General features: G+C 42.3%; 1 protein-coding gene across 1 annotated transcript; it reads right to left on the bottom strand.

The window, feature by feature from the left end:
• Positions 1-1,609: 1,609 nt before the first annotated feature.
• Positions 1,610-23,828, bottom strand: LOC147309784 (PH domain leucine-rich repeat-containing protein phosphatase 1-like). Its single transcript, XM_086270067.1, has 17 exons — positions 21,929-23,828; positions 15,610-15,806; positions 14,820-14,945; positions 12,750-12,898; positions 10,357-10,503; positions 8,396-8,623; positions 7,855-8,057; positions 7,713-7,773; positions 7,516-7,611; positions 6,034-6,189; positions 5,715-5,915; positions 5,279-5,441; positions 4,833-4,963; positions 4,626-4,742; positions 4,322-4,516; positions 3,999-4,236; positions 1,610-3,404 (listed from the first exon to the last, which is right to left on the bottom strand). The coding sequence occupies exons 1-17, from the start codon at positions 23,502-23,504 to the stop codon at positions 2,259-2,261; spliced, it is 5,130 nt and encodes a 1,709-aa protein (XP_086126193.1). The 5' UTR covers positions 23,505-23,828; the 3' UTR covers positions 1,610-2,258.
• Positions 23,829-24,053: the final 225 nt, after the last annotated feature.

Here is a 24,053-nt window from a genome sequence, read left to right as displayed (position 1 = left end):
CTGACTTCTAAATTTACCATTTTAGACAGCCTGATCATCACAGCAGCACTAACAAATTTCTTCTTTTGGTTATGCTCTTTTAAGTTTGGATATTCTGGTTGCTCAGCTCTGCCAACATACCTGTTTTAAGATAATAATAATGATGATAATAATAATAATAAGGCTGAAGATAACTTATTTTAAATATCAGACTGAAATAATTAGCTGACAGGAAACTGATGGACAAGCAAATGTTCTCCTGCTCCAATTTCCTGTGTTGTCACCAAAGGGACGTGATGAAAAAAAATATATATAAAGCTATTAACAATTAAATATCTAAATTATATATCTAATAAAATCGTGAGCATTTTCCATCTTTAAAAATGAAGGAAAAAATGTGGTAGACAACAGTAAAAGTCATTTCACCTCTAGACAATTATTGACTTAATCTTCAAATACACGGTGACCATGTATCCTTGGGCAAGATACTGAATCCTGAGTGACCCCAATGCATCGGTGTGTAAATGTAAGAAAATGAATATAAAAGCATTGCAAGTAGGGCTGGGCCATATAATACCGTTCACGGTAATACCGGTATAATGTTAGGCAATGATAAAATGAAAGATCGCGATAGAATATGGGTAAAACGCGCATGCGCAGTGCCTTTGTTTTCATACGCACATGGCGGAAAAAGCATGGTGGCGACGGAGAATGAGAAGGGCGGAAGCAGATCGTTGAATGAAACGGATGAACCAGAATTTGTTTGTAAAAATGCTGAAACTTCAGTGGTGTGGAACTGGTTTGGCTTTCGTCCGTCAGATACTCACCAAAGCACAATTTTCAGTAGAACATGCAAGCGGGCCGTCGTTATCGGAAAAGAAGGGTTAGGGATCGGAAAGGAAATCAGTGGTATCGCACATCACTACATTACAGCTACCGTAGACAGGAGCCTCGGCGGAGTAATATGTACTGTGCTTCAACATAATATTACCGTATTGTGACTTTAAGTTTTGTGGATATTATACATTGTTATGCTCAGGATATGTCAGCCAATTTCCACTGGAAATGCCTTTAGTCAGCAAGGAATTTGCATTTGCACTGATACATTTTTATATAGCTTTAAATGCACATAAAAAAAAACAGCTGCTTGATTAAGTGAAAATACATTGATGGGGTTTTTTTTGCACTAATAAAGTTGTGGAGTTGTAAAGTATTTTGCCTCGCGTCAATGTAGTCAGTTATATCGTTATCGCAAATTTTCAAATATATATCATGATAAATATTTTTGGCCATATTGGCCTGCCCTAACTGTAAGTGTGTGTGTGTGTGTGTGTGTGTGTGTATGTTTGTGTGAGAGAGAGAAATTAGGTGAATAAGGCTTGTAGAAGAAATGCACTACAAGTTGAATTCTGGAAATACAATCATTTCACCTTCTCAGTGCAGCTATACACATACACACGTTAAATTAATTAAAAGAAATGAGTGAGCATGTGTGGACTGTATGCAGGTGACAACCGGAAGTTCGAGAAGCAGATGTGTTTTAATCTTATTACATAAAAACATAAAAGTGATACTGTGTGGATGGTTCTGAATGAGCAAGATTTTAACAGATAAACCCAAGTCCGACATGTTTTGGTTATCTGAAAACTTTATTATATAGCAAAAGTAGCTCTCTTGTGCGGTTTGCTGAAAACTGTAACACTGTTTTGAGAACATTCATTAAGCTGTCAACCACTGATCAGCATGTAGCCACTGCAGCACCACTAGACTCTGCACACCCCGAAAAACAAACATCTGGAATATCAGCCTTCACAAATAATCATCTTTTCTCTCAGAGAACATTAGCACGCTTCAGTGACGAGGTCACTTAAAAGTATTCAACTCCTAAGGGAGTTAGTCCAACCGTTTTGCTAACCCCAGTAACTGTAAGGCCATCAGCCATGGCGAGCAAGGAGAGAAACAGTCTGCTCTAAGACAAAAACAGACAGGTCCGACTCTAAGTACCAGTGAACATAAAATCAATGAGGCTAACACAAAGCAAAGTGCTTCAAATCAAAGATGTGGAACAAATGAATTTACAGGTGAACATTTCATCAACATGAGTGTTAGAAAAGTTTCATTGGTTTCAAGGTGAAGTAAACAAAACAAAAGCTGTAAGGAAACAGTGTCAAAGCCGGGTCAGAGTATTCTGAGGTCTTGAGTGAACTTAATGCTGAGCTCGTTCACAGACTCTGTGGTCTTGTGTGAAACAGACTGACTCCAGTTGTGGAGAGCAGCTGTCAGAGGGGTGTGAGGAAGTAGTCTGCAGGATTCTGGTAGTTGTGTGCTTGCTGGCTGTGTGTCTGTAGCTGCTGTTGCTGTTGCTGGATGATCTGCCGGACTTCTTCTTCCAGCTCCGGGGGAATGATGAGCTGATCATCGGGGTCTGGCTGGGCAGGGGCGTTGAAGTAGCCCCCCTGCTTCTTGACAGGAGCATCGGCAGCCTCCTCAATGAGGTCCTGGTTCCTGCCTTGACAGGCCACAGAGCCATTACCTCGAGCCTTCCGGCCCAGAGTTCCTGACCGAGCCTCCCCACCGAGGTAGGGAGAGGAGGGCGGGACGGGGGAGGCAGATGGGGAAGGGAAGGCCAGAGGCAAAGACTCACTCTGCAGCGTGACAGGGGGAGGGCTGTCTGTGCTTTGCTGAGACTGAGCACAGTTGTGTCGTAAGAGACAGTGGACGTCAGCTTCCACCTCCACACGGCTACCGTTGGAGAAGACACCAGCGATGGGCTCCTCGTCCTCGCTGTCAAGCCCGTTATCAGACAGTGCTCCAGAGAACTGCCTGTGGAAGCTGCTCCCCCTACAGGCGGGCCTGTGCGTGCCAGCTCGCCCCGGGAGGTTCGGGTGAGAGGTTGGGGGTTCAGCCTGCGGCAGCGGTTCCTCCGAGGACGCCGTTGATCCCACCTCGCTGCTCATCTCAGATGTGCTGAACTCGCTGCTCAACTCACTCACTGTTGCTGAGGAGGTGGGCGGCGGCTGTGGCAGCGGAATGCTGCCATCACTGCTTCCCGAATAAGGATGTAAACCGGGCTGAGTTGCCGGGCCAGGGCTGGGTGGTGGCGGTGGCGGCTCGCAGAAGCAGCAGCATTCTTCAGTGATGCTGAGCTTCACAATGACGGCACTGAGGCTATCAGAGCAGCCGTAGCTCTGAGCCAGAGTCACCAGCTTCTTTGCAGCAGCCAGAGCATCTGGTAAGTTCCTTACCGCCTCCACCGCCTCACTGGGCGACAACATGTCCCACAGTCTCCGGCTGCCCAGGAGAAAAAACTCGTCCTGCGGGGTAAGCGCCACCGTGGAAACATGGGGGTGAGGTGTCACTGATGGGCAGAGGAAGGAGTAACCCATAATCCTGGTGGAGTCTGTTACGCCGCTCACTTTGTTATCCTGCAGGGAGGAAAAGGACAAACAGAAGCATTTGTATTTCCCCCCCGGAAAAAACTCGACAATAATGACATTTATTTATGGTTTTGTAGGGTTGAAAACGGACTGCTGACTGTTTCAGTAACAAGCTGTAAAACAAAACCAATATTCTCTTGTTCCAAAGTTAATTTTTCTTTTTGTCTGTTTAGATTCAGTATTTGTGTGCTCTATATTGTTGGTCTCACCAAACTAAATGAATTGAATACAGTTTACTGTCAGTTATTTTAAAAAACATTACAAAACAGTCTGTGAATAGATTCGCCCCATCAGTAGTCCAAAAACTGGTGTGGTTTAAGACAGAGAACAGCTTAAGCCAGACAATATTTAGCTCCATTAAATGGCCAAAATCTGCCTTTTTTCTTATTTTCTATTATCCATTTATATACTATAAGCATGCAAATTCTGGCTGTTCATATTAACCATGGCTAAAGTTTCAAATATGCAAAACAACTCTATTAGAGTCCAAAAATACAAATATGGAGCTGGAAGTGAGAATCACAGGTGTCGATAAATGGACTTGTTTCAGCACTTTGTGCAGCATATGAAACGTGTCGTTACCTCAGTGATAATAGCGTTATGCTGCCGAACCCTCTGGTACTCGGCCTCGTCTTTGACAGTGTGGATGTGTGAAAGTTGCATAGCTTTGCCATCTCGGCACAAAACAGCCTGGCACCTGCCAACGTTGGCAGTTTTCAGAGTGAAGCAGCCACCATGCTCACTGGACGCTACCGGGTCATGTCTGATGTGACACAGAGCTGCTGACCCGCCCATCCTCTGGCCTGCTGTGCCCAGTTTCCTGCAGGAGATGGGCACACAACATCCTGAGTGAGGTGAGGCTGTTTTCCTTCCAAATCACACATCGTTTGGAGGTCAGTGTTTACCTTTGCATGGTGAGGAAAGTGTTGATGATGTAGTCCTCTTGCCTCTGGCCCCTCTGAAGTTCCTCTGCGAGCACATCTCCCATGGTGCACTGCAGCAGATAAGGCACCTCGACATTCCTGTCTCCATCAAAAACTCCATACAGAGCTTCATGAATGCCGCAGAAGCTGTCCAGAGCCAGAGCAGCCACACACAACCTGAGAACAGCAAGAAGGAGGCAGTTTAGAACAAGAACAATGACACAAAGCCAGAGATGGGGCATAAAAAACAAAACAAAAAAGGCTGAAGCATCAAAGAAAGACTGACTTGTTTTTCACTCCAGAGGCCTCCGTGTAGCCATGACTCCAGACTGCAGGGACTCCTTGGCTCTCACTCACACAAGGAGCTGAAGGTGAAGGATCCACCCTCAGACATCGGATATTACTACAGAGAGAGGGAGAACAGGACAGGTCAGGCAGTTGCTCTTTTATTCCCAAGCTCAGGTGGTGGTGTGTTTATGCGAGTGAGTCATACTTCAGGTGTTCCAGGCTCTTGTGGTCGAGGCTGAGTCGAGGATTTCCTGTGAGGTCGAGCTCCTGGAGTTTTGAAGGAAGGATCTCTGGCAGAGTCACCTCAGTCAACTCATTGCAGCTCAGATCAACACACTGAAGAGAAACACAGTGTCAGTCCTGACATGTGCACACGAGTCAGATTAAATTAAGTGTTTTTGTCTAATTTATCATCTTTTTCCAATTTGTTTTATAAACTGCATAAATTCAATTTTCTTTTTGCATTTCTTTTATTTTCTCTTTGTTTCTGTTCTGTAACGCTGGATAATCTATCCAGCATTAGCATTACCACAGCTACCTCCTCCTCTCAAATAATACTTCTGGCAGGTAAGCATTAATTCAGTGAGTGGCATTAGTACACTACAGCTACCTCCCTATTACTAGGTGAAAAAGAGTTAAGTTAAGATTTACCTTAATCTCAGGCAGCTGGAGGACTTCAGGGAAGGCGCTGATACAGTTGGAGTGGGCAGAGAGCGTGTGCAGGCGCTGACAGTTGAGAATGGTCGTGGGCACCGCTCTCAGCCTGTTGCCACTCAAATCCAGCTCCTCCAGCTGCTCCAGTCGAGCTAGTTTACTGCAGGACGTGGAGGTAAAAAGGAGTAATCATGACCTGCACCAAGGCTCAGATTTTATACAGGATGATGAAGGATGTGTACCATTTACTTAGGAATAGAACACCTTGTAAAAGCAAAGGAATGTGGGAATTGGTGGTTAGAGGTGGAGTGAGTGAGGATAGTGGAGCGGAAATGATAAAGGAACCCTACAGTTAAATCTAACATGTCCAGATGTAAAGAAGCCTTTATGGTCACATTTTAAAGCTCAGTTTATATCAGGTGCAGTATTTCACCTGGCAGTGAAGGTTTGCAGCTGGTTGTAGGCGAGGTGAAGCACTCTGAGGTGGCCGTGTCCAGTCAGAAGAGAGATGCACTTGTCAGTCAAGCTGTTATTGGTCACGTAGAGCTCTTGTAGGCTGCTGAAGGCATCCTCTGATAGGCTGGCTGCAGGGAGGTTCTCCAGCTTATTGGCCGACACATTTAGGTATCGCAGGCTGGGAGGAATTTCCAACAGAGGGTACAAATTTAGTACAAGATAAATAACGGATACATGCTGATGGGAAGAAACACACAAGAAAAGAACAAAAGGAGGGAAGAAAAAGATGTGTCCACCTCTGCGCTTTGATGAACAAGTTGTGTGGGAGCTCAGTTAGATGGTTGTGTTGGAGGTCCAGGACTTCTAGCTGTGATCGCTCCAGCCTCTCATCCAGCTGACACACATCGTTCCAGCCTGCCAGCAGCTTTCTCAGGCTCCCACTGGACAGCAGCCTAAACACAAACAGCACAGCCAACTCAGTGTGTGTGCTGTACATCTGTTAGTGGGACCACCATGCTGAGCACCATCTGATTTCCCATGGAGGTTCAATGAGTTCACTTTGTATTCAATTAATCTATGCTTGAGATTCATGTAGCTGGAAACTATCATCAAGCATGAATGAACCCAAATAACTGTGATTGTGAATGCAGGATTACATCATACGAATGAAAGAAAATCTGTCTGTTCATCCGTTTTTCACCCATCTGCTTAACACTTGGCAGGTGTGTTGCTCTAGGTCTGAATAAATGAAGTGGTGATTTTAGGCCAGACTTGATGAGCAGTTCTCATATTATGGCTGAAAGCACAGTGTTCACACTGTGACTGCTGCCTACTCCACTCTGTATGTGGAGACACACACACACACACACACACACACACACACACACACACACACACACGTTTGTTTTGCTACCTGTGTGAAGACATTCACTGACAATAATGCCATATTTACCCATAATTGCAATCATCACAAATAAGTGCAAAATAACTAATCTAATATAATTCTAATTAGAAACTTTAAAAACATGTTTTAACCCTAACACAGGCCCCTGAAGAGGTGTAAAATTGGAGCTGACAATTTTTTTTAAAAGTTAAAACTTCCAAATTTTGAGAATTCCAATCGGCAAAAATGTAAACTGGTTCTCACAGAAAAGCTCAAGGCGCTTTATTTAAATGCATCATTTTGATATCTTTGGTTTCCTGTGATAAAGGCTCTAGCCACTCATGTGGTTTGGATGAAAAGAAAACTGCAACCCACAATCTCCTCATTCTGCACAGCCACGTTTTAAACAAAGTAACGTGCACAGACACACAGACACATGTAGTCAGTGGATCCTTTTAGCTGTCCTCCTTTCTAAACAGTAACTTTATGATTATTGTATGTGATACATTTAAGGGGCACGTTTAAATTGTAGCTAAAAATGTTAGGTGATATCCCTCATACAATTAATCAATCAATATCATACAGTTTCACGATTTGAAAAAAAGAACTGCCTGAAAGAGATGTAGTTTTGTATTTTTTCATTAGTTTTTATTTTCAGTAATAACTTTCTTCAGTTTAGTTAAATTTTTGCAAGCTTGGTTCTTAAGTCTTTTTAAATGTAATTTAATATATTTTAAGAACCTTACCACAGGCACATTGAAGATCAAGTAAGTTCCAATGATGCATTATTATCAGCTGTTACGTCCAAGCTGCTTTCCCTCACTTTGATTTTTGTCATTTCCCCACCTGTTCTTTCATGAAAAGCATAAGAATCATGTGTCTGTGCGATGCTCACCGTACAGGCAGCTCAGTGACACAGTTATGGCTGATGTCCAGCACTTCCAGTCTGCTGCTCTCCCACACCCAGTCGGGGACACATCCCAGCTTGTTCCTTTAGGAAAACAAACAGAGTCAGCACTCAGCTTACAACAAGCACATGTTCTGTTCTTCTAGATTGTAAATAGGACAGTGAAGTATTCTTAGTTTTTATACCAGGATAAATCCAGCACAGTCAGATTCTCTGGAACAGGATGCACCTCCAGCTGCTTCAGCTCTAAAATCATAACACAACTCTTTATGGCACGAACGTCTTTCTGGATTTAATATCTCTCTAGAAAAAATTAAGTGGTCGTACTGTTGTGTGCAGCATGCAGGCTCTTGAGGGCGTGGCCACAGACTCTGAGGAGGGCAAGAGTGTTTCTGTCACAGCGGAGGAGCTCCAGCTTGCAGAGAGAGCTGACATCCAGCTCGTCTAGACCTGTATCCCTCAGGTCCAGATGAACAATGTGGGCCAGCTGCTCCACATCTGCCACTGTCGCCTTCTGAAGCTGGTTCAGCCTGTTCGAGGCATACAGCACAGAGAGGAACAGAGAAGGGGGAAGTAAAGGAAGAGGGAAGAAAGGACCAGAAGAAGCAAACACTTTAACCTCTGACCCGTTTCACATTTCAGAACCTGAGAAGAAGTTGTTAGGCATTCGTAGTACGACTGACCAAAATAATTAACCGACAGGTTCCCTTCCTTCACCGTCTCCGTCTTTATTTTGTACTTCAAAAGGCTAAATTAAACCTTTGTTGCCATTTCAAAGACCACCAAACATGAAAGGGGAGTCATGCAGAACTGCAGTATTTGTCATTGGCAATTCTAAAAATGTAAGCTACTGCGCGGACATTTTTACCTGAGATCTATGTAGCGAGCAGACAGCCACTGCAGGCCAGCCAAGTCCAGGACAGAGAGCTTGTTCCCTGCCAGACAGAGTCTCTCCATCCCTCCAAGTTTCTCTAGGACAGGGGGCACACAGCTGAAACAATTGAAGGATAAGCCGAGGTAGGTCAAGCCCTCCAGAGAGCCCAGCTCCACAGGCAGTGAACTCAGAAGGTTACCGTCCAGGAGAAGAGTCTGCAGGCTGGCCAGAGCCAAACAGAGGGAAGGGCATTTAGTCGTAATTACAGTTTTTCTCAAATGCTAAAACACATGTCACAAACGTTACCACCAGGTCCCCCAATGTCCAAACACAACACCCTTCTCTAAAGCTACATAAACACAACCACACCTTCCCACTGCAAAACTCAAACTCCCACACCAATAGAGCAGCTCGAAGCTGTCAAAACTGTAAACACTATACACAGCATTACACACTACAGCAAAACAATTGAAAACACAATGCTCAATTTGTGAGAAGGTTCTTTGTTTCATAACTGCCAATGCATATTTTAGAAACTATACAGTAACGGATCGTCGTAGATCTCTGCAGAGGATTAGGCATTTAGATTTGTGAGTTTCATATGAGTAGTATAAATCTATAGAAAATCCTGCATGTACGTACACTACTGTAACACAACTCAATGCAAAAACAGAATCTATTGCACACAACAGTAATCTTGAAAACATGAACAGGGTGTGAAGTTTTTTTTATTTACGTTATTCACACCACACACACACCACAATCACTGTGCGGCATCATGTCGCTGAGCTGTTGCTCGCATCTCGTCCGTAATGATGGTGCGAGGTGGTCTTGCTCTCCCTCCTGGACCTTCTCCTCTCCCATGTTGGCCTTCTCCTCTTCCTCATTGGCCTGCTCCTCTTCTTCCAGGGCCAGCTCTTCTCCCTCCTCTGCATCAAATTCCTCTTCCCCTGACTCTGCCTTCATCCATTGTGTTTGTTTGGAACCTTCAGCATACTGTGCACTCTGAACTTGCTTTTACATGTGGGTACAGCATTAGCAACAAGTGTCTTCAATTTTGAGTCATTGTGTGTAGTGAATGACGCCAGGTGTGTTCCCTGTGTTCAAAGATTGGTGACTGGCAAGCATTTTGCATCACATGGGCTTTCATTTGAGAATATGAGCAGAGTTGTTTTGCAACATGTGTTTTAGCAAGGAAAAATGTGTTTAGATTTATGAGTACAGAGGGTTGTGTTTTGTGAATTGTGTCTTCATGTGACATGTGTTTATGGTACTGGAATATGGTGGCTACATTTAGTAAATGTGTTTAGACTACTGGTCATTTGGGTTACAGGATTGGCTTTTGTGTTTTAACATTTGAGAAAAACTGTAATACAGATACTGTGTGTAAAAAACATGTTATGCAAATATAGTGTTAAGAAAAGACTTTAAACACTAAACAGGACTGACATTTTTGTACTGACTTGTCTGTAAGTATAAACAAGCTTAATTTGGAACTTTTAAATATTACTTTATATTCAGTTATGGAACATAGCTGAGTATTTTACATTAAAAGTAAAATACTGTTTCCAAATAAACGCCCCGATTCCAAGTTAGACATAAAAATTGTGTTTTGCCTTTTGAAATTCCTAGAAAATTTCAAAAGGAAAAAAAAAAAAAGCCAGCATATGCGCAGAAACTCCAAGCTCCCACATCACACAGAGACACTGTTAGTGTCACTGTGTACTATGGGCACTTGGACAACACCTCTAGATTTCTACGACAGAAGTCTGGTGCACAGCCAGCTGTTCGCTCAATAGAGAGATGGATTAATCAACGCTGATGTACCGTAATGGTACTAACAACAACAACTCCAAACTGATGTCTCTGTCAGCAAAATGCAGGTCAGTGAGGACACATCCCATTTTAGGCTTCATTCTTATGAAACTGCAAACCTTGGATCGTCATTTACTTACTTGTGCATTGTTCCTACTTCTGCAGGCACGGAGGAGAGACGATTTCCAGACAGGTTTAGCTCCGTGAGGGAGGTGATGTCACACAGGGCCAGAGGAAACTCAGACAGAGCGTTATTTGACAGACTAAGGCTTCTCAGTTTACAAAACCTAAAGAAAAGGGGAGAGAAAGAGAGAAGTATTCAGCAAGAGTGTGTGAGAGAGGAGGGAAGGGCAAGAGGAACAGGGCCAGACAAAGAGAGACAAAGATATTCATCTCTGTGCTATAATAAGACTCTGGCCTTCTTTAAAACACAAAAAACACACACAGTGAACAACTATTACTTACATAACACCTGCCAGATTAAAAAAGTAAAATCAGCACAGAAGAAGCTAATACAAAGGTTCAAGGACACAAAGTATCAAGTTTTCAACAGAACAATGCAGCCTGTGCTTCAGGTAAGAAGCTTGTGTATATTGTTTATATTCATTGCGCTCTTCTCCTCCTAATCCAGTTCACAGAGCAATCAGAGTGAAAGGCTGATCCAGGCCCACATTCTTCTTAGTTAGACTCACCCGCCCACCACAGCAAGGATACAGTCCTTAAAACACTGCATGATATGCATATGCTTGTGCCAAAACAATGACGTGTAGAGATTGCCATCAGGCAAATTTCAGGTTTTGATGTCATGTTGCCTTGACAGGCATGGATGCAAGAAGCCAAAATAAAGGCAGACAGAAAGGAAAACGAGGCTGTTCAGATGAATGCTGCTAATCTCTGACTGTACATAATAGGTTTGTCAGTGCTGGTCACTTTACTTACCCACTTTACCATAAAACGTAACGCTGGTCACTTTACAAGACAATCTGCAGACAGTTTATGCTAGAAGTGTAAGCTATATTTGAGGATCAGGGCATTTTTACTTATCTATGCAAATTTTGTACCAAAACTTAAGAAAATAGAGATTGTACTGTCTCATACTGATGTCCTCATTAGCACAAAACTATTACTAAACACTTTTTTAGACTACACCTGCACTACTGTCAATTCTGAAAAGACGCACATGTCAAAAACAATGTGCAACCCCTGTCGTTGTCATTTTTATCCAAAGTGAAAAGTTTTCGTGCTCTACGTCGCAAATCAAAGCTTACAGAATGGTCAAATATCTTTAAAATTGCTGCCAAGATAACAAAATGACACAAGGACCAAGTCTCAGTTGCTGAGAACACGTCTCTTTGATGCTCAGCGTAAAGTGAGAACATCTCTAAAAACTAGGAATGCTTTTATCTGCACAATAAGGTCTAAGTGATTTTCTAGAAATAATGAAAGGGCATTTCCAGATAATCAGTCAGTTTGTGGTGTTATATGGATTATTTAAACAGAGCAAGCTCAGGAGCAGCACACTACCATGGCAAAGTACAGTTGGGGAAAACAACTTTTTGATTCCCTGCTGAGAGTAAAGCATTATACAATTACCTTATTCTGAGTTTTAGTCAGTGAGTTTCTTTTTTAATTGACGTTATAAAAACAAAACCTGCTTTTCGTTTTTTATTTTTAAAAATTCAAAATAAAAACAGCCTCCAAAAAAACTATAACGGAATAAAGCAAGGGACTAAAGAGCGAGGCAAATTTTATTAGTGTTTTCCTGATGAGTTTACAGTGCGAGTTAATAGTGTTTTATCTGTTCAGCTGATATGTTAGATCTTGCATCTCACTGTGTAAACAAACTTTAAAGTTTGGTGCTTTCTCTGTGATTCATGAAAGCACCAAACCTCACTTTCCCACTTCTGCTGTACATGATAGCAGAAGCGAGAAATAAATAAGAGAAACTGATGAAAACTTCCATGATGAACCAATTGAAAAGTAATTAAGAAGTAAATGTAATTCATATTCAAGACCTGGAAAGTTTTTCCTCCGTGATACTAAACGGGTTTCAAGACCTCATAATCAAGCTTTTGTACAAGCTTGTTTGTACACCAGGAAAACTGTGCAAGACAATTTTGCAAGACATTATACTTAATATTTTGTTATGAAGGTAGTGTGGAAAAAAGAAGCCAGAGATAAAAGAAAGTCAGAGAAAGACTGCTAAACCTCATAAAACCGTGACATCAGCAGCTGACGTCGCCTAATCTGACCTGGAAAACACAGAGAAGCCCTCTACCCGAGAGGCCAGACAGCTGACGTCAAATCTCTCATCACTGCTGCAGCTCTCTTTTAATCACTCACACACACACACCCAAAAACCATCATGCTTCCACCACCCATGGATAACCATGCACGAAACCACACACACACACACACACACACACACACACAGTTTACTACCAGATCCTCCCCGTGCCATATCATTAAACGCACAGGGAGAGACGTACTCTGAGAATCGGTGTGTGCAGGAGAGCTGATGTGAGAAACTGACCTGGTGAGTGCTGGAACACCTTTGTGAGGGGACATGAAGTTGTTTTTGAGGTTGAGGTGGGTAAGGTCCTGGCTGTAAAACAGCTGAGCAGGCAGCTCCTCCAGGCTGCAGCATGACAGGTCCACCGAGTTCACCCTCTGAGAGGCGATCTGAGAGAGAGAGAGAGAGACAGAGAGAGAGACAGAGAGAGAGAGAGAGACAGCGAGAGAGAGACAGAGAGAGAGAGAGAGAGACAACAGCCTTGCAGTTACTTCCATCAAACTAGCCATAATCGGGATCCATTAAGTTCATTTCAGACTAATTTTTATTCTTTGACTCTATTAAACTAGTTTTACATAACATACATACACTCAAAGTCTTCAATGATCCTTATTTTCATTATAATAGGTCTTGGTGCTGCCCTTAATCCTCTGTTTTCAACACACGCTTTTAGCTCCTCTGCTTTTCAGCGAAGTTTCTTCCCATTGGCTACCCCTCATAAACAGAAAGTTTGAATAGTGAGTGGGGCTGCTGTGCTTACAACCATCTTTGTGCCTGAGATGACCATATTAGGAATATTTACTGAATATTTAATGAATATTTACTAAAGAAAAAAACAACAACAAAACAAAATGGTATGAAACTGTGTGAGTATTTAGGTTTACAGATGGTGCAAAATGCAGCTGCTCGCATTTTAACTAAAAATGGAAAATTTGAGCACCCTGTAATGAAATCCTTTCATTGGCTACCTTGTCAGGTTCGAGCAGATTATAAGGTCCTGCTGCTCACCTACAAGGCTTTAAATGGTTTGGCACCTTCATACCTCTCTGATCTTTTGCACCTTTATGTTCCATCCCGTGCTTTCCCATCCCAGGATTCTGGCCTTTTAAAAGTTCCTAGAGCCAGAAAAAAAAAGACTACTGGGGAGCGTGCTTTTTCTTTTCGTGCCCCATTTTTGTGGAACAACCTCCCTCAAGATATTAGGCAGGCATGCTCTGTGGAGGTTTTTAAAGCTAAGTTGAAGACCCACTTGTTTACCGTATCCTGCATGTCTTGATTCTATGCCATTTTGTTTTTTTAATTTTTATTGCTTTTAACTTTTATTATGTTTTGAACTTGTTATTGTGTTTTTAACTTGTACGTATCACTTTTATTTATTTATGTCTTCATTTCCAAATAGCTGTACAGCACTTTGTTTGAAAGCGCTTTATAAACAAAATTATTATTATTATTATTATTATTATTAGATCACATGGATTACTCGTACACACACTAAACTCATTAAATAAATTCTGATATTGTAACAGTAACAATGGTGTGACAGGAAATAATGAAAAGCAGAATCGGTCCCATTTAAAGGAAACATTCAAAAGCCTTTCAAAAACGAAAGCAAGGTGCTCGTACAACACCAAAACCGGTTTTGTGTTACTGGAATTATTTTTCCTGTTTACACAACACTCAACAAGTATGTCAACTATGAGGCTAATGCTCATATTTGTCAAATGAGTTCATAGATTCATCTTTGACTCCTCTCATTCACGTGCTTAACTGTCCTTTGAGCATGTAACTGAGACACGTGTTGCTCAAGATGGTGATCACTGTTTGGTGGTATGTAAGTGTAAATAGGTCCGTATGACCCACAGAAACACTCTGCTAACCCTAACCCTGTAACATCTCTAAACCAGATTCTGCCACTATATATTAATGAAATTGGAATTATAGAATATTTCTGGAACCAACAAGCATGAGCTGCAATGCTTAAACATAGTCTACTAGTCACATAAATCCATAGTTTCATACTGTTTTAATCCTAAATTCAAACCTTAAATTCACACAGATAATGATGTATTTTCTTTAGAAATGTGGACAGAGTACACATCCATAAGTTTGAAACTCAATATCCAGTATTATTCTTTAGCAGAAGAGATACTAACACAAAAAGGCAATTCTGCACTTGAGAAGCTTTAGATTTACACTTGCATACAAAGCACATAGCAAGTTACTGCTAGTAACCAGTACAGACAGAAGCAATGATGACAGCAAATTGTTTAAATGTTCAGATGTGCCTCTGACTACAATTGCACTTTGTACCTTTGAGGCTGTCCTCTGCCAGCGGAGGTTCTCTGTGTAGGAGTCATAGCTGATGTAGTAGGTCTGACTCTGGGGACCAGCTGAGCTGAAAGCCAGACAGTGGCTGTGTCTTCTCACTTCCTCCACCTGCATTAAAAATTACATTTATTGAGTATCTATCTTTCCAATGACATTCTCATCATTCAAATGAAATGCAGCCCTAAACCATTACATATGGCTGTAACTGTACCTCTCTCCTGAACTCCAATTTAAACCAAAAATCTCAAATATGGATGCGTCACTCCATACCTTGTTGCCACCGATTTCCCGTCTATATTTTTTAAGATATTTTCTCCCTGTTTCCATCATTAAAATACCTTCTTAACAGCCACTCTTCCACTGAGACTAAGGAATCACCTTACTGATGAAAAAAATACCCTTTTACACTTGTCACACCTATGGGATTTATTTTTTTGTAGATTCAATTGAAGACATGGGAACCAATGATGTGTTTTTGCAACAAGTACTAATGCCTAAAGATGCAATATAAACTTGTTTCTTTGGCAAGTTGTCTATTATGTGTAGAAAACACTTTTTAAGCTTGAATGATTCATTAGGTCAATATTATCCAAATCTCAACAAAGGCTTGCAGTTAAGCTAGAACGAAGACCTAGGAAAGAAGATCCTGATGCAGCAGGAACAAAAAGACCTCTGGTCTAAACCGCAGAGTATTTTTGTCCCTGATAAACAGATACCCAGCCACAGTACTTGCTTGTTGTGTGTCAAAGACATGAAACGTCTCACAAAGTACCTTTCCTCCGATGAGAGGGAGGATGTGCATCTTGCCAGTGTGGGCATGCTTCACAGACGAGACAATGAGGCAGGTTCCACTCAGAGTGACCTGACGTTTTGACCAGCGGTTCACAGGCAGTGCCAGCTTCCCTTTCCGCACGTTAAACACCCCGGACAGCTGCACGCGCTCAGAACCTCCCACACTACGAGGTTTACCTGCGGAGGGAAAGAATACAGTATGACAGAAACAGACTTTTCATAACAGCATTATAGAGGTTACTGTATTTTTTGTTGTTGTTTGCTCTATGGGATTTTGTGAATCAACTCTCTCTCAATGGTCTTCTCTTTCACAAAGTGAGAGCTGCGTGGTTATGTAAGAGAACTGTAGCTCAATAGCCTGTGGGCTGGCGGAGAGCAGTCACTCAGTCATCATTTGTTACATTAACCCTTTGCTGACACAAATTAGCTTCAGTAATGAATTGGAGCTGACTTTTGCCAGTATAAGCCAGAATACATTCTAGGTCTTTTAAAGCACTGACTACATTGTCCAGGGTTTTTAAATTCTTGGAAACTCAAAGTTACTTTATATGCTCTTACCAGTGAATAAGAAAAAGGGAGACACATGAAGAGTCTGAGCCACTGAGAGACCTGAAATCAGATTACCTTGTTATGTAACGTCCTACAATGCCAGCACCTACATCCTCCCTACTGCCTCCTCCAGTGACTTACACACAACATCACCTAGGTTTCACCGGCCCTAGCTGACTCATCAGTAATGCTTCAGTGAACCTCAGTGCTTTAATGGTACTGAATGAAATCTGTAAAGTGCAAAGGATTTAAATCTGTCAGATATAGAGTCTTAAACTGAATCTTTTATTTTTTTGTTAAACCTATTTTAGACTCTTAATTCAAGCATGCAAATTAAACATTTGGGCTACTTTTTCCAATTCAGCTTCACGCACATCATGATTTATTGTGTTCTAACATATCATAGAATCGCTGTATCATCATGTAAAATATATCTTATGAATTACTCACTGACTCCTGCCCTTGCTGGAGATTATATTCTTTATCAAATCATTTGAAAATCATTTACATCTTTAGACCTCAATATTCATATTGGATTTTTAAATCACCAAACACTGGCATCAATTTTAAAAATCCTATATCAGTGCAATATCTTCCAATTGTATGCTTTCCATGATCAGCACTAACACTGAGGTTTGTATCTATTACAGCAGGGTTAGGCAACCTTTCTGATGGCAAGTGCCATTTAAAATTTCCTCAGAAGTCAGTGTGCCATATGATTGCATTAGCAATAAATTTAATAACGCGCTATATGAACAGTTACACACTATATAGAACCACTTTATAGAATTATATTTGTTCGCAGATGTTGGCAGCTATCAGTGAATAGTTATCAGCTATTTTGAAACAAAAAAGACACCTTTTACCCATAACAAGAACTCCATAACAGCAAATGAACTGTACAACAGAAAATACAAATGCTATTTATGGTCTCCTCACAACAATGATAAGAAAAATAAACTAAGCCAATATGACATGTCTGTTAATACAGAGACACACATGTTATGTGATCTCTGGTCTCCCACTCAGAGACACAGGTCTCCAAGTGTCCAGCATCCAGACGGCTACCTGAGGACACTCATGTGAGAGAAAATCTGCTCACAGATATGTAGAGCCAAATACCGTCAATAACGCCTCTGCAATGTTCTGAAGAAGGTCAAACTTGTCAGGTAGTGATGTTCAGCAGGTGAAAATGCAAGCTCCATGAACACGCACAGCTGTGGATTCCAGCTGCTTCGATGTCGCATTAACTGGCATTAACTCAGCCAGTTAATGCGAGACAAATCCAGCTGCTCATTAAAGATTTCTGGTTTGTTCAGAAAATCAAACATTGGTCCACACACCTGAAAGTCCCAAAAATGCATTGTGTCTCGAGTTTACAGATGTATCCGTGTCTTTCCGTGGTGCTGATGCTGTGCTGAGCAGAAAGCTCCTGAAGCTTTTGAAGTGTTGGAATGTGGAAAGCTAACAACGTCCCTCTCACCAGTAGGCTAAGTTATTTTTAGCCAATTACAAGTTGAATCTGGTAGTTTGGGTTGTTAGCTAATACCGTCATTAAGAAGAGGCACAACTAATGTGTCTATGTGAGCTAATTTGCGATGTGCACCGCTGGCGCGGCCATTTATTTTTTGATGCACCTTCTCAGATTAATTCACTGCGTGTTGTGCCCAGGGCTGGACTGGGACAAAAAAAAACAAAAAAAAACCAGCCCGGCTTGACTAAAGACCGGCCCACCAGGTATTAAAGCCATAAAGCCTTTGAATGAAAACAAATGCTGTTGTGACAGTGATGTACAATCTTGTTGGTATATGTATGATTTCTATACATTTTACGTCAGATAAAAACTTTGGTTGTAAGCTTCAGATAATTATTTATCAGACATTTTAAATGAGAATAAGAAAGTATTTCTTTGTGCCCCCCTTTCCCTGTTAATGCCCAACCTTGTCCCCTGGCAAAACTTTGCTAGACCCGCCCCTGCACAGTTACCAGCTGTCAGCTACTTAGAAAAGGATCCTGGTGTTATTTGTCTCTCAGAAACAGTTCATAGCTTCCGTTCAACTCATTCATGTCACCTAAAAGGTAAACCTGTTTCTCCATCACCTGTTCTGCTCTGATGATTCAGTAAGGACATCTCCTGGTTTCATCTTCATGTTTCCCTCTCACCAGATATACAAACCGATATCATGACCAGCAGCTTTACAGCTGTGGCTCCAGCAAAAATCAGCTGATACTAGAAATTAATATTAAATAAATTCTAACAACAGCTGATCAAGCTTAAACGTGCTGCTGTTTAGCGCGACATCTGGCAGTTTCTTCTTTCTGGCGCAAAGTGGGCGATAAACAAACAGGAGAGAAAAGCCGATCAGCTGATCATTGATCAGTTTCATGATTAAAGTAGCAACAGCAGAGAGAGGGGGAGAGAATGAGAGAAAAAGAGGCAGCTGTGCAGCGTAACGACAGAATAAATCCACCTTTGTGTCTTTTTCCATCCTAGACAAACCCTTCTCAGATCATCACGAAACACGTAATAATTTCTCTGAATGCGGGACGATTCCGTCTTTTTACGGGACGGTTGGCAACTCTACTAACTAACCTTCTGAATAAAATAAAGTTCACTATCAGTAACATCATAGCACCGACCCAGCTGTATAGAAACTCTGTCGTGCTAGCTAGTACACAGTATGAGTTATTGTAACTGACTGTAAAAAGTCAGCACAACAAAAATAAACTCCACCTAAACTTGGTTTATATCTGACCCAGATAGACTGCAGGTCATAACTTCTTACCTGAAGTTCAGTTCACCTGACACTCGGACCGGCGGCTGCCTCGGGTCTCTCCTCCTCCTGCCTCCCCTCTCCTTCATCCACCTGCTGGCCTCCACCACTTACTAATGTTACTGAATCTGTGGAAGCTCCGCGATAGCCACCACCAAACAACTGAGTTATTTTTACACACCAATCCACCACGTTTCATTGTTTATACCGTTACCAAAAAAAAATTAAATAAAATCATCGGCCCACCGAGCAAATGCCCGGTATGCCCGATGGCCAGTCCAGCTATGGTCGTGCCATCAGTTAACCCTTCGTGTGCCAACTGTGGCACGCGTGCCTAGGGTTGCCGACCCCCTACAGTATACCAAAAAAAGGGGAGGAAAATCAGCACACCTGGAAAGCTAAAACCAGAATCTCACAAAAGGAGAAATAACAACAACAACAACCCTGAAAAAGTTGTCCAGAACTTCACCGTCACTGTATCATCTGCAATTTAAACTGATGGAGCAATCAGTTTTTTCAAATCAAATTTTATCATCCATCATCAGTTGGTTACCAAACTCTATACTTTTTAACGGTACCAACTGAATTACGTCTCTACCCTAATTAGCAGCAAAATTTTAGTACCAGTACCATCTGATGGAGAATGACACCATGATGTCACTTCTGAAGTGTGGCGAAATCAAACAAAAACACAGTGCAATAATGGCAAGCTGAACGCCACCTCAGGTGTTATTACACTTTTCAAAACCTGACGCAGACATTTGTAGTGCAAAATGCAAAGCTGGCCATGGCAACACACCTAATCTGAGGAAACTCAATTCATTTGCCATCTGCAAAACATTATATATTAATATTATAACATATGTTCTTATTATATATTGTAAAATACGTTATGCTTTCAATGGAAAAAGATTATATACTTAATTTGCTGCTTTACACACCAAACATTTCAGTTTTCTGCTAAATATCAGATGAAACAGGAGCAAATCCCAGAGAAGGTGGAGGCAGCATGTCTTGAATATTTAAAAAAAATTAAAAAAAAAAAAAATTTAAAATAGCTAATATTTTAACATATCATTCAACATTACTTGTGTTTGAAATCATTTAGGAGACTGACATATAATTAAGATCTACTAACATGTCCTTTTCCCCTTTTCTAAATTCTGCGCATTTCCTCATTACAAACAGAAACAGTGAGGTCTGACTCTGCAGACACCAATGGTGCACTGAAATGTAGATAAGCTAGAACCTAATAAAGGAGAAGAGTTTCTCTGAAAGTGAAACAGAATGTTGAAAAGAAGACAGCCAAGAGTTACTATAGTTCATTTCATTAGCCTGCAGCTTTAGAAGAAAAAGATCTGTGTGAACTGTTGGGTTTAAACTAACAAACCTTATGATTGGTTGGTAAAATTGTTGTCATTATTGGTAGATTGATCAGTATCTAGTCCAAAAAATAATATATAATTAACATAAACATGAACACAATGAACAGAGCCCAGTTTACACTAAACAACATTGAGGAATGTGCATTGTGTGTGTCCACCCTTTCCTAGGCGGAGGAGGTAAGATGTTGGTTGTTAATACACACACACATACATGCCCTTTCCGTCCGTCTAGTTCTCTGAATGGGGAACATCCTGTCTCTCATGAAGCAGGCAACAGCCACACCCTACTGATGCTAGACCTCAACTTTTTCTTGCTTGTGTCCAAAAAAAAAAAGCATCTGACATCCTGAGCCACCTCTCGTGTCAAGTTGCTGAATTTTAGCCAAATCTGGATAAGAGTTGTAGTTTCAAGTTGGAAATGCCACTCAGACATTCAGACTCAAAAAAAAGGCTGTAAAGTCTGGGAGAGTAAAGCTGCGACCTCTGGATGCTGCAGTTTGAGGCTGAAGAGGAGCCTGCAGCTGCAACTGTCTCAGAGGTAGCCGAAACACTGAGGAGGTGAAATTTGAGTTCCACTAAGGTCACTTTTCTCTTAGCGTAAGCACAACGTGTCAATGTGCATTTGGCTGCTGGGATTTCAGATGAGTCAAACTTCTTTGGCTCAGCTCGGGACATCAGAATTAACCAACTCGTGCTGTGCAAACACATACGGGACAACAAAACAAAACAAAAAAAACAAAAAACAAAAACGTAGAGCAAAAATGTCCTCTCCTGAATTAATAGAAGGGCCCTCACTGTCAGCTGCACAACTCTATTTAGTGTTATGTTACTACTGTGAGACATAAAAGGAGAATGACGGGCAGGGGAATCTGTCCAGCTGCATTTTCAGAGTGCAGAGAAACCAGTTTTGTAGCATGTCACGAGTGTGTCTATGAGGGTTGCAATGGTATGTGTAATGGTCTATTTAATTATTTATTCTTTTTTGGGAGGGGGGGGGCTAAAATATAAGGAATTTTAGCACATATCAAAGTCCAATCATTTCCTCCCGACTCTTATTTTGCAGCCTTTGCTGATGAGGTCAAAAATGAGGTCAAAAAACAATATCCAGCAATGCTAATCCCATAAGAGTCCCTGTTTTTCCATCCTCTTACCATGACAGTGGACAAAACAAGATCTTTTATCAATAACAACAACAACAACAACAACAAGAAGAGGAAGAGGGAAGAAGACAAACTGATTCTATAATGCATCAGGATTTGGTCTTTGCTGACAGAGTACACCTGTTACCTCCAGATGTGTCTCCCTGCCTTACCCAGTTTACACGCACAACACAGCTTATTGTGCTGCTGGGACAATTGAATCCACTTGTTTAACGGTCTGAATGACCAAACATAATGACAGCACTCATGGTATGGTGAGAACAGAAGAACAATGACTGTGTAGAGACAAGCCAAGCACAACTAAAGTGGCTTGCATTAGTTTGTGGTGCTCTTACATCTAACACTGCAGGATGTTTTAATAAGAATTGGGACAACTGTTGTCTTTACTGAGAGAAGATGCCTTTCCTTCTCACTAAAAATAAAGTGCTCACCAAAGTAGAAGCGGATCAGGCAGCCAATTTCAGGATTCATGCCCTCCTCCTGCACTCGCCATGGATCTTCAAACCCCAGATTAGTGAGGTACTCATTTAAGATCTGCAGAGGTCTTTCATCATCCCCAAGCCGCCTCACAGCTCCACCGTGCAGCTGGATGTAGAGGGCCGGCATTGGGCTTATATTGATGGGCTCAAGCCATCCTCTGCTCCCCCCAGGGACCTCTTGTTCAGGCTGGACAGAAGCTTGGCTGGTCAGAGGGCGAGCCTGTGAGCTGCTGGAGCATTTAGAAGGAGGTTTGATTAATATGTGTGTATCTGTGTGGTCACCAGCCCCAGCTTCAGTGTCAACACTTGGTCTTGCGGATTGGTTTGAAGTCTTGGGGATGTCTGAGAGAGAGATAGCTGAATGTGAGGGAGAAGAGATGAGGTCTGTTTCATCAGAGGAGCTCTCAAATGGGTCAGGTCCCTCTGGAGCGCTGTCACAGTTTGGGCTCAGCACAGAAGAGTCGGTGCCCAAACCCAACCCATCGCTGAGTGAGTCCCCGTGCTCCATGCTTCTTGGTCCCCCTGCACTGAAGTCCTCACAGGTGCTGCTCTCTATGTCAGAGCCTGAGTAGACTCCATAACAGTCTCCAGTACTCAAATCCACGCCAATGTCATTCAGGTAGACCTCAGATGAAGAATTACTAGCAGTTTTGTCATCAAGTAGCAAGTTAGAAGGCAGTTCCACATTTTTTGTGAGTTCATTCTCCTCACTTTGGAGATTTTTAATATCCACACTGTCACTGAGACTTTTCATGTCATCAGCATGGCCATTAGTATCTTTACAAAGATCGTTGAGGTCACTTAAAGCAGTAGGTTTGCAGTTAATTCTCAACACAGCCCCAGCTTTACTTCCTTCGAGCTTACAGGCTACCTCTTTAGAAGTAGTGTCCACTGTACACAGCACTGGTCGCGGGTAGGAGGGCGTGAGCCAGTCGTGGACGTGAATGCAACCCCGCCGGAGGTCCGATCTCACCCATGTTTTATCAGAGGCCTGAAGCTGCTTCGACTGCTTCTGTCGGAGGAAGGTTTTTCGATCAAGACTGAGGGTACTCAGCGGCGAGGATGAGGGAGCTGGGCTGGCCGCCTCCGCAGAGGACGCTCCGGTCGAACCGGTGGTCGGCGGAGCCCCCAGAGACAGATTCCTCTTGTGCCTGTGCCGCCTCCTGCTCAGCATAGAGTTTACCGAGGTGGAACTGTTCACCGATGTCAGACTGTAAATGTTGGCCGTTTTCACAACGGACATGGTTGCGTTTTTGGCCGCTCCACCGATAGCGTTGGCAACTTGGCTTTGATAAATCCCGTTCCTTATCGCAATCTGGAGAAGGGAGGTGGCCGCAAGCCCCTTCCCGAAGAGTTTCGCTTCTGCGCCTCCTCCGTCATCCTCCCCGATAGATGGTCTCTTTCCAGAGTGCTGCGGCGATAATCCGCTTGGCTTCACGGAGTTACTGTCACTGCTAGAATCAAGTGTTCCCTGCAGTGTCGAAGAAGACGAAATCGCTCCACACTCGTTTCCCTTCACACTTTCCATTCTGTTAGCTTGCAACAGCAGCGTAGAGTAGTTAGCAGCAGCCCGCAGGTAAACGCTAGCAGTTAGCTTAGAGCCGCTAGCTCGCCCTAGTCACTGCTGGCTGGTAAACGTAAACGGCTCAACATTAGCTTAGCATACTAATGTACAGCGCAATTGCTCTAAAGAATTAGTACGCTACATCTTCCCATGACATCGGACGCCCGTTAGCTCTCTAACGGGAGCTTACCGGCTGGTGGAGATGAGAAAACGCATTTCTAGCTGGTCGCCATGGAAGCTGGCGCGACCACCACTGTACAGACTGCTCACGAATGGTCAGAGGCACACCGTGGACAGGGCGGGGTCTCATCGGATATGAATTATGACACATTCGCTTGCTACCAGAATGCTCGGAATTTTCCCAGTGAACGTACGAAAAGCTTCACGATCAGTCAACGTAGTTAAAATAACGGGGAAAATCCTATTTTCTCCAACGCTGGCTTTTAAGGAACAAAAAAGCCTGACAGTTAAAGCTCTACACCACACCCTAAACCTTTAATCCCGAAATTACGA

This window comes from Aulonocara sp. 'chitande type north' Nkhata Bay, linkage group LG17 (genome assembly GCF_057382095.1).
Source record: "Aulonocara sp. 'chitande type north' Nkhata Bay isolate Kocher_YH1m ecotype deep benthic linkage group LG17, A_spYH_male_GT1.1, whole genome shotgun sequence".
NCBI classification, from domain to species: Eukaryota; Metazoa; Chordata; class Actinopteri; order Cichliformes; family Cichlidae; genus Aulonocara; species Aulonocara sp. 'chitande type north' Nkhata Bay.
Note: the sequence above shows the minus strand (reverse complement) of the source record. Positions and strands in the feature narration are given on the sequence as shown.

Excerpts from the sequence above, each read along its gene's own strand:
- LOC147309784 (XM_086270067.1), bottom strand. The coding sequence starts at position 23,504 with ATGGAAAGTGTGAAGGGAAACGAGTGTGGAGCGATTTCGTCTTCTTCG. Across the intron at positions 8,058-8,395 it reads GCTCGCTACATAGATCTCAG|GCTGAACCAGCTTCAGAAGG; the intron begins GTAAAAATGTCC and ends TGCCTCGAACAG. Across the intron at positions 5,916-6,033 it reads TTGTTCATCAAAGCGCAGAG|CCTGCGATACCTAAATGTGT; the intron begins GTGGACACATCT and ends AATTCCTCCCAG.